This window comes from Zeus faber (assembly GCF_960531495.2).
Source record: "Zeus faber genome assembly, chromosome: 3".
Lineage (NCBI taxonomy): Eukaryota > Metazoa > Chordata > Actinopteri > Zeiformes > Zeidae > Zeus > Zeus faber.
The window spans coordinates 23,321,245-23,333,339 of NC_137190.1; the positions used below are offsets into that span (position 1 = coordinate 23,321,245).

The following is a 12,095-nucleotide window of genomic DNA, read 5'->3' on the forward strand; positions in this document are numbered from 1 at the left end:
TTTCACACCAAACGCATTCTTCACATAATTATTGGACCTAACTGATACTGTTAGGGCATCTGCTTTGGATATATATTATAATAGCATATAATAGTTATTGTCTAGGGGAGACACCTACTTAAAATAGGTTACAGTGCAAAAGTACCTTCTCACTTTGAGGAATCCCTTTAAAACTTAGTGTGAGTGCCAAGTTGTTCCAGTTAGTTTACTGGAACATATACAGAAGAGAAACAAGAGAAAAAAAATCGATTTCACATTGTCGTTTGGCAATTATGTCGGCGTCAGGTTAATATCATACGACAGGAAAATGAAAAAGAACGACTACGTGACTAAACAACATATTTATTTTCTCAAAAGGGGAAGGGAAACAAAAAAAGCCTCACCTCCTTTAAAAGAGAGAAAAAGCGCAGCTCATTATGTCCTGGAGGTATGAAACAAACCATCATTATCATCAACCTGGGAAAGGAGCGTGAAGCCTCATAATTAGCTCTGCGTATCTGGTTTCCATTTGCTAGTTTATGAATAAGAAATAGTCGTTCCCCGTGCAATGCAATGCACACCAGCTGTTGGCGGAGTCGATATCACAACGCTGCTCTGTCTCTCCTTTTCTGAATGACATATTATTACTTATTTAGCTCAACATTTCCCCACTTTTGCTTTTTTTCACCCCTCTCACACCTCCCCTATCTTGCTGCATAGAAAGATATAGAATTTATATTGCTGTATCGAAAGAAAGGGAGAGAAAGAGAGACGAAGATAAGATGGTGCTGTCATTCATCCCCTCCCTCCCTCCCTCCCTCCTCTTGCTCTCTCCTTCCCAGTTGACAACACAAAGGAACAGAACGGGAATTCTTCTCCCTCCTTCGTCGGTCCAGCCTTCTCAGATGAGCATTAAGTCATCCAGGCGCTTCTTGCCAACACAGATTTATCCTCAGACGCACACTGTCTCCCGCAGCCAGTCGCCCCCGCCGCCCCGCCCCGCCCCACGGGAGCCCCGAGAAACACTTCCAAACACATTGCGCAAAAAGCAGTCGCCATGGCGACGGGAATAAACTAACACATCACAAAATGTGCTCCAATTGTTCAGTGTTTCCATTTGAGTCGAATGTTGGGGAGGAAGGGATACGGGACCAAAGGGCAGGCCTGGCTATAGTATTAATGTTCGATTGTTTACGTGCTGGACTTTAATTACGTCTCCTATCATACAATTTCATGCATCGTTAATGCATATTAAACATAATGCACACTCGCAAAATAAGTGAATATGGAAAACGTTCCATCAAATTACACGTTGACCAATGACAACTTTAACTTCTTCACATAAGTCTCTAAATTAGTAAGATTCTTCCAAAAAAGTGGTGACAACGGTCAGAAGTAATGTAACCCTCGTGTTAAAGATAATGACAAACTCTGACGCTTTCAGGCTCAGCCGCACACTCTCACGCTCCCAAAAAAGTCTCACACCGAAGACATTTTTTTGTTCTCCCATGACAGTCAAAGGGCTCCATAGAATTTTGACATAATAGCCCAATTACCCAGATCATGGCAAAATATATAAATTGCCGACCAGTAGGTTGATCACAGTAGGGAAGTTGAGACGCAAAGGCTTCTGCAGTGCAGCACTGGAATAGATTTCATATGATTTCTTCTGGATGAATACAATACTCAGAAACATAATGACTAATAAACCAATAAAAGTCTCAGTGTCGTCCTCTAGGGACAAAGACTTGCTGATAAATATGTTTGCGCGGTGCCAATGTGTTTTTTCCATGTATAGTTAATTATAACATGACAGAGCAAGGAAAAAAATAGAAAGGATGTGTTTGAAGTTATGTTGGACTCTTCAAGTTTGTGTTTGTGTGTGTGTGTGCGTGTGTGCGTGTGTGCATGTGTGTGTGTGCATGCATGCGTGTGAGAGAAAGAGAGCCAGAGATAAGACAGACTACATTCCGAGAAGTGATTTCTTTACTCAGATCATGCCATCTTGTGGAGAAATGGTACGATGCTTTCTAGAAAAATACAGGAGCTGACGACACACTATGCAGAAAGGTAGAAATAAAAAGTATAAAAATGAAACAAAAGCGCGACACACAAACTAGGGTTTTCGGGACGTGTAGGGTGTGAGTGGGTTGTGATGTGTGTGTGTGTGTGTGTGTGTGTGTGTGTGTGTGTGTGTGTGTGTGTGTGTGTGTGTGTGTGTGTGTGTGGTTTGGTTGTGGCAGGTATCTGCCCCCTGCTGGATTCACTTGTCTCTTGTCGGCTTGCGAGGTGTTTTCTTGGGGCCTCTGGAGGCTGGTAATGGGAGTCTTGTACAGGTGTTTAGCAGCAGGCGTGGCAGGTGCATTTTGCACCTGTTGGCCAACTGAGAGTGGTGGGACTTTTTTTGTCCCGGGGTGTTACTGTTTGAGCCATTTGTGCCTCTCACTGGATTGTTCTGGTGGTTTGTTGGTCTGTCGATCATGGGATCAGCATTGGTGCTTGTGGACTTTGAGCTGCGTCTTGTACTTGCGGGTGCCCATTGCATCTGCATCTGGGTAGTGTGTGTGTCTCAAATAAACTCACAAACTTACTGATACACAGAAAATGCATAATGTGAACAAAACAATAATGCTTTTCCAAAATCAAAATACCAAAGTTATCACATGGAAATGCACGGGGATGAAGCCTAAGCCTCTGTCTCAAACATCTTTTTCCTTCCGTCCATGCCTGCCTTGTCTTCGATGCTCTTCCTCCAGTCACCTGTCTGTTTCTCCTTGATATGGCAAGAGGAGAAGATCAGGATCAGAGACAAAGTTAAGTAATATCTTTTATTTTAGCAATATTTGCCGAACCTCAAGATGGTGACTTGACGTACTGTGTTGCACTGAACAGCGGTTGGACAAACTTAACATCTCTCCTTGTTGTTTATCGGTCAAACATCCGAACGGTACCCACCTCCTCTTTCACCTCCTTCTTGACCTGCTTGAGGTTGGCCCTGAGATCCATGGACACCTTGTGTTTGGATCCCAGGAGAGCAGCCAGCATGGCGTCTGCGGACATCCGCACCTTCTTGAGAACCGGTTTCTTAAACTTTCCCTTCAGATCCTGGATCTTTATCTTGAGGTCATCGATCTGACAGAGGTAAACGTGGTAAGGTGAACGTACAGCCATATCTAAATAAAATATTGCAATATTTCAAGCCTATCTAAAAAAATAAAACCTGAACCAGAGCGAGAGGCTCCGGTTAGGCAAGAATGTACAGTATCTAGTTCATGCGGTGAGCTCGAGAATCCACCAGAAATGGTGTAAAAAGGCAGTGGTTTTGGTATGTCCTGCTTGGTCAAAATAAGGAGGGTAGTGCAACCAGGTCCGGTCTTAAATATTCTGATTGGTTTAATAAATACAAACAACCCAACTCCAGCTGACTTATAACAAATCTTGCCGGACCTTTCTATTGTAGCAGAGATGTCTGGCAAATGGAGACTACAGTAACTGAAGCCTGAATAAGAATATCTTGCATCCCTTGTGAGCTAGAGAAGTGTGTCTCCTTTTGGCTTCTGTAGACCCACCTCTTTACTTGACTTTGACACTTTTGCCTCAATGTCATATCGCTCCTCATCCACCAGATCAAGCTGCTTGTGGAGTTTTCTGCACAGCTCCTAACAAGATGAAATAGGATTGGAGGAAAGGTATATTCGTTATAATGTCCAGAAAAAGGTTACATCACCTACAAAACATTTTCACAAAAATCCCGAAACTCCATTTAACACAAAGCAGCAGTGAAAGGGAGACTGGTGCATTACCTGGAGCTCCAGCACCGAGTCAGGGACGGATAGGGAGGGGCAGTTCTCCTCCATGTACCTCATCTTCTCCTCCTCGGCCTCCAGTGCTTCCTGTTCCAGCATGAGCTGGCCAATCTGGAGCAGCAAGCTCTGAGAGGACACCAGACCAAAGGGTTCATATTCCAGATCGGGAGCAGGATCGGGATTAGAATCAAACACCAAATGCTCAGGAAATTGTTGGCGAGATGATATGTTTGGGTTTAGTCCTAAGGGACAGTGCATATGTCTCTGGATGCGCATCGGGTTAACAGATCAGCATAAATCATCTCCAATTTATAAAACCACTAAAACAAAAAGTCACTGAGGGGCTATGGAAAGGGGATTCCAAAGAAGGTAAATAACAGAAATGCATTCAAAATTTGGATGAGCGCCGTGTTTGTATTTGGTGCACTGTGTTTAGTGCACTCATCTGCTTTCTACCCATTCGTGCCACAGTTCGATAACTTATTATAACATTCATTATTGTTCACTGACGAAAAATTCAATACCATTTGACAAAAATCTAAAACTAAACATCGCTTTTAATAAAATACATTCTGTAATATGCCTCACAGATGAGGCCTGGTAACCTAAAACCTGCGAGTATAATCCCTGTAACAACAGATGCGTCCATCACAGTTTTAATGTGTCCTGCCTCTAAAACCCGCTCGACCCTCACGCTTACTCCATTCCCTCCTGTTATTTCAACAGTGCACATAGTTTCAGAGTGCAAAGCCACGTACACAGTACTAAGACAAGAGCACCTCGGTACAACAAACCTAATGGATAAAAGACAGTAAAGATTTATGCATAGTGTGACAAATCAAAATATGAATCCACCATTTCCTAACTACGATCCACATTTACAGAGTTATTAGATACAAATTATATAGCATATACAATTGGTTGATAATTATTTTGGTTTTATCTTTTTATTTACTTTTTACTGTATTCGGCTGAATTTCTTATCAAGAGGGACAAGCCAGTAAAGTAAATCCCAAGTGTTCAACTTCCAGCAATGCACATGTATCTATATATTGTTAAGACAATGAATTCTCACGCAATGAATAGCAAGCAACATGTCTATTATTAAGAATAAAAGCTACATACACCCAGAAAGCCATGTATTATGCTCTAAAAGTGGCTCCATTGAACCAGCACCACCCACCCCGACGTACCTTCAGCTGGTTCCTGCGGCTCGTGGACATCTTCTTCCTACGGAGGAAACAAGAGCCAAGAAATGCCAGAAATAATAACACTCATTCACATGAACGACGATGCTGAACTTTATCAAGAAAGACAATCAAAGCGACAGAAGCATCGACTTACTCAGACATTTTCAGCGGTATCGCCCTTCACACAGAGGAGAGCAGAAGACGGTTTTCCTGCGACCGGCCCTCTGTGGGATCACTGTGCATCTGTGGGAACGCCGCAGCACTCTCCTCCCTTAACCCCTTGGACACCGGGCATCTTAGGGCCCCTCTTTCTAAGGAAGTGACACAAAAACATTCTATATTTGACCAGTGAGCGGTGCAGCAGTTGTCATCGGATGCGACTCCTTCTGGTGCATTCCAGACGGTCCGGGGGTCACAATCAGACAGCCGACGGTGGGACTGCGGCAGCTGAGCCCCGGCCTGGTCTCTCTGGGAATCCTTCTCTTCAGCAGGAGCCCTTAAGCTGCGCAGCGTCTCATTATGGAGTATTTTGGGAGGTAATTAGACGGAAGATTTTACACGTTACAGCTGAAGTTAAAGTGGACGGCATGCAGTCATCGTCGCTATATTTGAAATGTTTTACACGTCGGTATCCCCTCCCCCCCCCCGTGAAATGAATCCTACCTTAGACGATTATGTAGTTCGAATGGAGTTGAATATAATCCTGTTCCAATGCCAAACAAAAAGCACATCAAGACACTAAAGTTGAAGGACCATTCCAGAAAGGATGTACGGTGCCCTGGCGGCCACAGCTGCCTCTCAGTGGGGAGTCTGTCTGGTGAACAGTTGTTCTGCTCGGGAGCCTTTATTGATCCTCCAGGATCTGGCTCAGCAGGTGGTTCAAAGATCCGAGTAGAGAAACATTTCACTCCTTTGGGTAATTTAGAAACAAATATTCATTTGCTTATAGTGTATAGTATACAAATGCTATTTTTGATTGCATCCAGTTCACATGATGAGATCCTGAGATCATGAGACCCAGTAACGAAATATTCTACTATTTGGGGCCAAACTGGACACACCGCTTTAGTTTTTCATTAAGAGCATTATTTATCTTATAAAACATATTTTATAGATAAATGTTATTGAGAAATGTATTGAGCTGCAATTTAATGGAGAAAAAAAAAATCCAATAAATTATCTGCTAAAAAAGGGTTCCATGTGGTCTTAGAGTTGAAATGTAGTATGTAGCAACCTCTTTACTGATTGTACTGAGCAGGTGAACCATGACCTTCCTTGTGAACTCATGGATGACTTTTTTTAAGTGGGCAGATAGTGTGGCCATTTCAGGTCTTCAAGACTTCAACAACACACATCAGTGCATACATTTTACTACATTTGACTAGTTTGATTGGACAACAGATTCTATATATTTGTTTGGATTCATGCCGAGCAAATTTGATTGCACATTCTGCCTTCATTCACAACTTACAACAGCGCAGAATTACAAAACATGGCTGAAAATCGTTGCAATCAGACACGAGAGACCATGACAACATGACACCAGGGAAGCAACAGTCAAAGAGACGATCACAATCAATCAAACACGCGAATGAATGTGCATGATATGAAGTGGCTGTTTGGCCTCCGGGTGGGAAACCTTTCATGTGTTGCATGGCAACATATTGTTTGTGTGGTTGGTGGAATCCTAGAGGAACTTGACAGGGGTTAATAAACGTCATCATCATCTTTTGTCTCATTACCTGATAAATCGTTTCATTTTGAGGAGGGGCAGAGCTCTGCCACAGGGGTGCAAGAATGTCTGTGTGCTGACATTGATTTATCATGAATATAGTAATGATATTGACGATAAATCTACTGTGTGTCCATATAATAAGCCTATAATAAATATATTGATAATAAATCTATGTCCAGGGCACATGCTCTATGACCACTGTGGGCCTCTGCAGCCTCAGGATTTACACTACTGATTTCTTGAACTGTTCTGTAAAAGCAACATCACACTTCAGGTCCAAATTTTGTACTGTATATCAACACAGCTGTGACTATCTTTGGCATCCAGCCTCTGAAATAGGCCGGCGGATACAACTGCAGTGTGATAGCGCTCCTTGAATTTTTTTGAGGAGTGCACAACGTTCAATATGTAAGACTTTCAAAACATTATAATGGCACAGAATAACAAAATGTAAGGACAACTTTGCAATAAAGAATAAGCAGCCAATGTGGAAAGAATAGGCATATTAGATCTTCAGGAGGATCAGTCGAGTCCAGGTTTCTTCAGTCAATGATTCATTCCTGTTTATGTGGACTGTCAATCCTTTATCTCGTCAGCACCTCTTCATCCACAACATCGCTGAGAATTGCTGAGAAAATCTTTGAAGCGTGCATGATCTGCCAACCCTGCTGGCCGCCACCTAGGTCTGACCCTGGCCTGGCGTCTCTTGTGCAGAAGACCCCAACACGGTGTATCGACTCCCCCTGAGATGAATTCACCGTCATGGCAAAGCAGGGTCTCACCGGATAACTGCCGCGGCTGCAGAGTGAATGGGGAGATGCTGTCAGACAGGCTCAGGGTGATGCATGGAATGAGGAGTGTGTCCAGCGTTGACGCCAACCACAGATGCTGCGACCAAGAGATGGGGCAGGTTCTGATCGTTGGGATATTTTGACCCACTGCAGTGTCCGCTGTGCCGGTCAAAGTTTCGAAGTAGCACCGTCACAATTCCCGCCTTTAGAGTGATGCGATGGGGAGGCAAACCAGGCGGGCAGCGGGTATGTAGAAACTCAACCGGGCACACACGGTGTCCCTCAGACTACGCTGTGTCCAGGCTGCGGCAAACATGCTCCTCTCCTGGAAACATTCTTTATCATGTACTCGTTGACCTCGTCACCTTCAGAGTTGGTCGGGCACACGCAGCCACTCAGGGCTGGCAATGTTGGTCTGGACGGCTGTGTTTAGGCATCACACAGATTTCACCCACGCTACTGTCTGCTTTCCACAATGGAAGATGAAACTGCCTGTTAAAGGAAAGACACTGTGAGTCAGAGTCAGCGGGGAGCCCTGAAGCCCCGGCCTTGCCGCTGCACAGAGCTGAGCGGCCGCGCACTGTTTATTAATATCAAATGCGTCGCGCGTCAAAATTGCGCCAAATCCGACACTGCAAGTCCTTGGGCTACCAGCGATGCACCTGCCAAGTGTGAAGTTGATCGGATGAACGGTTGTCGAGATAATCGAAGGACAGACAGGCAGACAGACAGGCAGACGGACAGACAGACAGAGATTCCTTCCTTAAGCCCCGTGCTGTTAAAATGAAAGAGACAAGCACCGTGCGTGTGCGCTCGCATGCGATACAACATCATTTATTTCCGTCGAATAAGACCACACCGCCACCGGTGGTTAGGTTTTCTATTCATGTGGAAAAGCAGGCGACAAACCCAGCTCACTTTCAGCAGATCTCAGACGGGGCTGAGGTCTACCAGCGGAACCACAGCCGCCTGCCGGTGTCGAACTGCGTCAAATCGAATGTCTTCATATTTCTTTTCGCCGACTCCGTGATGACGGACAGAAGATACATCATTCCTCCGCGGATGAGTTCTGTCCGGCTCTGCTTCTGCCTATCGACATCAATGAACCCCCTTCAGCCTTTAGAGAGAGCTCTTTTAGGCCTACCCAGTTCACACATTTCATTGAAGTTTCAAGTATTCTTTCTTTTATTCTCCAAATGGGAACAATTTAAAAGGAAAATGTACAGATATACAAGATAAACATGTAAGATAGAGTCTGGAGTTTCCAATTCACCCTGCATTTTACAGCAAACGGGAACACAATATTAATGGAAAAAAATATATATAATTCATATTTTAAAATAAAATAATAATCTACACAACATTTATATAAACAAAATATATATGTAATATGTGTATGTATGTACAGCATGCTACAGAGTCTTGTTTTTGTATTCTCACTATAAAACAACACATGCCTTTCTCGTATAATCGTTTTCTGTGTCAGCCTTTGTTTTTTATTATCATTTTATTTCAATCGGAATATTTCATAGCCTTTTGTGAGTATACTTTAAAAAAGCATTATTATCTTATTTATATAAAACGTTCCTTTCTAATATATTTACGTCGCTGTCGGCTCCAGCGGCTCACTGCGGCCCCCTAGCGGCCTCCACCGCAATCACCCCCCCGAAGATGGCGGCGTGCAGACGTGCTCAGCTGCTCCTGCTGTTGTCGTCCGTCTCATTTTGTCTTCACTGCACCGTCCACGGACTCAAAGCACCGAACAACGCCATCGCGAACGTCCCCGCGAATCTCCCGAACCCCGCGGACAGGGCGGCGGCGGCGGCGGCGGCGGCGGCCAAGGATGCCCCGCTCGCCCCGGTCGCCGCGGCCTCGCCACCTCGAAGGACGACCGGTTGGAAGCTGTCCGAGGAGGCGGCCTGCCGGGAGGACCTGGCCCGCCTGTGTCCCAAACACACCTGGAGCAACAACCTGGCCGTGCTGGAGTGCCTGCAGGACCGCAAGGAGGTAGGAGGCCGGGCCGGGGTGGCCCTCGCTGCGCTGCGGCTGAGTGCGGGGGACTCCGCTGGGGCTTCTGTCTCTCTCTTCTCGGGGTGTGTCGCTCGGTGTTGAATTCCCCGAGCCCGGCTCTCCCTGTCACGGCGTGGAGCGTTTCTGTCACTGCGACAGACGGATCGGGAAGCTGATAGCGGCTCTCCCCGCTTCGGTGTTCCTCTGCGGGACAAAGTTTCTCTAAAGACCCGGAGGTATTGAGTGGGTCGGGCAGCGGGGATCGCCATGTCGTTCAGCTGCAGAGCCAGTAGTCTGGTGAAGGAATGAGCTCGGTTTCCCAGAAAAATTAAATAAAAACCTCGAAGGCGTGTGCTGCAATGCAATTTAATGTCGTTTTTCTGGCTTTTTGCATTTTGTTTTCCACCCTGGTACGCACAGTCTACGTACATATTTTATTTTGCGTGTGCAACCTGACACAATTTCCTATTTTTGATGATGTGGATTGTCGACACAGAGGCTTATTCTTTATTATTGGGGTTGTTTTTTTTGCCGTTTTTCGTCTTTCTTTCTCGTGTGTGTGTGTGTGTGTGTTCGTTCAATTGTAGACGTCAGATTAATGTTTGACTGGTGTCAGGTGACATTGTATGGCGCAACAAACACTTGGCACAGCTAAACCTGCACCTGTGTTAGTTTCACTTAAATGTGTGTTGTACAGAAATAATGCCCATGATTCAGATCCATCGCGACCTTTTAAAAGCGCCAGAATCCAGCCTGCCACAGTGAGTTAATTTAATAAATCATTATAATCAGAACCGGTTTTATTCGCCAGGTTCATTTACATATGTGAGGGATTGAATAGGTTGATGGATAGGTGCTTTATTAACCTCCTGAGGGGAAATTGCGGCGTTACAACAGCTCACATCAAAACAATAGGTGATGGTGATAATAATAATAATAAAGTCATCAAATAAAACCTATCAAGAATCACCTAAAAGAAATAAAAATTGCAATACACGATAAACCTACAAATTAACGATACGCAATTAACCTCTGCAATCAACCACATTCTGACGTAAGTAGGAGTTGTGCAAGTTTGCATGAATATATATAAAATCTGTACATATACTGTGTTTAAAGGGTTGGGGGGGGGATGGTGATAACAGGATATACAGTGTGTGTCTGGCTCCGGACAGGGATCCTCTTGTCAATGCAAATATGTTTGTTTTTTTTTTAAATCTGCATTTATTCTTATGCGTTCTCTCTGCCATGAACAGTGACGTGTCGGAGGAAAGTGATCACATCATCATTGGTTAGAGACCAAAGTGAGAGGAAAGAGTTGGGCCAGATTGAACAGCTATGGAGTTAGTTAGTTTTCTGAAGTAAAGCCAAACAGAACAGCCTCCAAGAAAGGCACCTCCTCCTCCTCCTTTCTGTTTCCCTCCCTGCAGTTTTCTCCCCCTCCTATCGTCCAGCATCTTCTATTCTTTTCGGACCCTCCCTCTACCCTTTTTCTCCTCCTCCCTGCCAGTGTCACTTGTCCAAGCTGTTTTTCTGTCTCTTCTTATCGCCTCTCCTCCGTTCCATCCTCCTCTCCTCTCGCTTGGCCTTTCTATCCGACTAATTAGTAGTAACATGCGCGTCGGTGTCGCAGAGACGGCGCTGAGATGAACTGAGGACGGCCTCATGAAGTACCCATTTTACCCACCTCTTTCTTGCTTTCTTTCTATCTTTCTTTCTTGCTCTCTCCTCCACTATCCCCCACTTTCCACCAACCTCTCTCTGACTGCACTCTGCAGTTAGACCTTTTTAGTGTAATCTGTCCATTCCTCTCAGGCTGTTGTAGAGTATCATCATAAGTCTTTTTATCGACAGAGAACTTAGAATGGGCAACCTGCTTTATGCCGGTAGGATTATGGGTTTCCAGCCATAACCGAGAGCATCCAGTGTAAAATAGCACCGGGGCTTCCGTGTCTCTTCTCGGGCTGTGTCACTCGGTGTTAAATGTCCGAGCCTGGCTCTCCCTGTCACGGCGTGGATCTTCTCTGTCACTGCGACAGACAGATGGGGAAGCTGGAGGCGGCATTTCCTCCGCACGTTTCTATCAGACCCCGGAGGTATGGAGTGGGCCACGGTCAGCAGGGATCACACACATACGCCAGTGAAGACATGTGGGGGTCTTTGTTCTCCTGCTCCCTCTGCCCAACAACATCAAATCAAAGCCTGTGCTCCTGGAGCTGTACAATGAATCGAGAGGAAATGTGTCACTGTTCCCATCTTCAAACCGTGGTTTTGAACTGTGGTTTATTTCACCAAGATGAGCCGACTTGAAACACTGCTCTGCTGCTTTTCTTAGCCAAAGCCTTCCCACAAACGACAAAGGGTACACGTCGAGGAGGGAAATAAAGGGAAGCCTTCGAGTGATGCAGGGGGAACGGCGGTGTCAGTAATAGGGCTTTATGTCAGTGTTTTAATGTTACTGTGTGAATGTGTGCCCTCAAAGAACCCGGGTGAGAGTGTGGTTTCGATAGAAATGGATATAGAAGGACATGAGTGTGTTTGTCTTTTATGGATGCTGCATTTGGTCACGGGTTATCAGCCCCGT

The 12,095-nt window shown here is 45.0% G+C and overlaps 2 protein-coding genes across 4 annotated transcripts in view; one reads left to right on the forward strand and one right to left on the reverse strand.

Moving 5' to 3' along the window:
* Positions 1 to 1,994: 1,994 nt before the first annotated feature.
* LOC307227633 (troponin I, fast skeletal muscle-like) lies at positions 1,995 to 5,247 on the reverse strand. Of its 2 annotated transcripts, XM_079997016.1 has the most exons (7): positions 5,130 to 5,247; positions 4,979 to 5,015; positions 3,783 to 3,911; positions 3,549 to 3,638; positions 2,935 to 3,111; positions 2,631 to 2,752; positions 1,995 to 2,530 (listed from the first exon to the last, which is right to left on the reverse strand). In XM_079997016.1, the coding sequence occupies exons 1-6, from the start codon at positions 5,135 to 5,137 to the stop codon at positions 2,666 to 2,668; spliced, it is 528 nt and encodes a 175-aa protein (XP_079853142.1). In that variant the 5' UTR covers positions 5,138 to 5,247; the 3' UTR covers positions 1,995 to 2,530; positions 2,631 to 2,665. The 2 variants fall into 2 exon arrangements, with proteins under 2 accessions (XP_079853142.1, XP_079853141.1); XM_079997015.1 differs by having other exon boundaries at positions 1,995 to 2,752.
* Positions 5,248 to 9,172: 3,925 nt separating this feature from the next.
* LOC307228442 (Golgi apparatus protein 1-like) overlaps positions 9,173 to 12,095 on the forward strand; it is a gene marked incomplete at its 5' end in the record, with an annotated part of 56,024 nt that continues 53,101 nt past the window's right edge. For both annotated transcript variants that reach the window (XR_013844085.1, XM_079998094.1), the window contains one exon: positions 9,173 to 9,508. Coding sequence is in view for 1 of the 2 variants with exons in the window: in XM_079998094.1 (XP_079854220.1) it covers positions 9,173 to 9,508 (336 nt within the window). The remainder of the gene's footprint in view (positions 9,509 to 12,095) is intronic.

Bases quoted from the DNA above. Each gene is read 5' to 3' on its own strand.
- LOC307227633 (XM_079997016.1), bottom strand. The intron at 3,639-3,782 runs GTAATGCACCAG...TCATCTTGTTAG, and splicing joins ACTCGGTGCTGGAGCTCCAG to GAGCTGTGCAGAAAACTCCA. The intron at 2,753-2,934 runs GTGGGTACCGTT...TGCCATATCAAG, and splicing joins AGAAGGAGGTGAAAGAGGAG to GAGAAACAGACAGGTGACTG.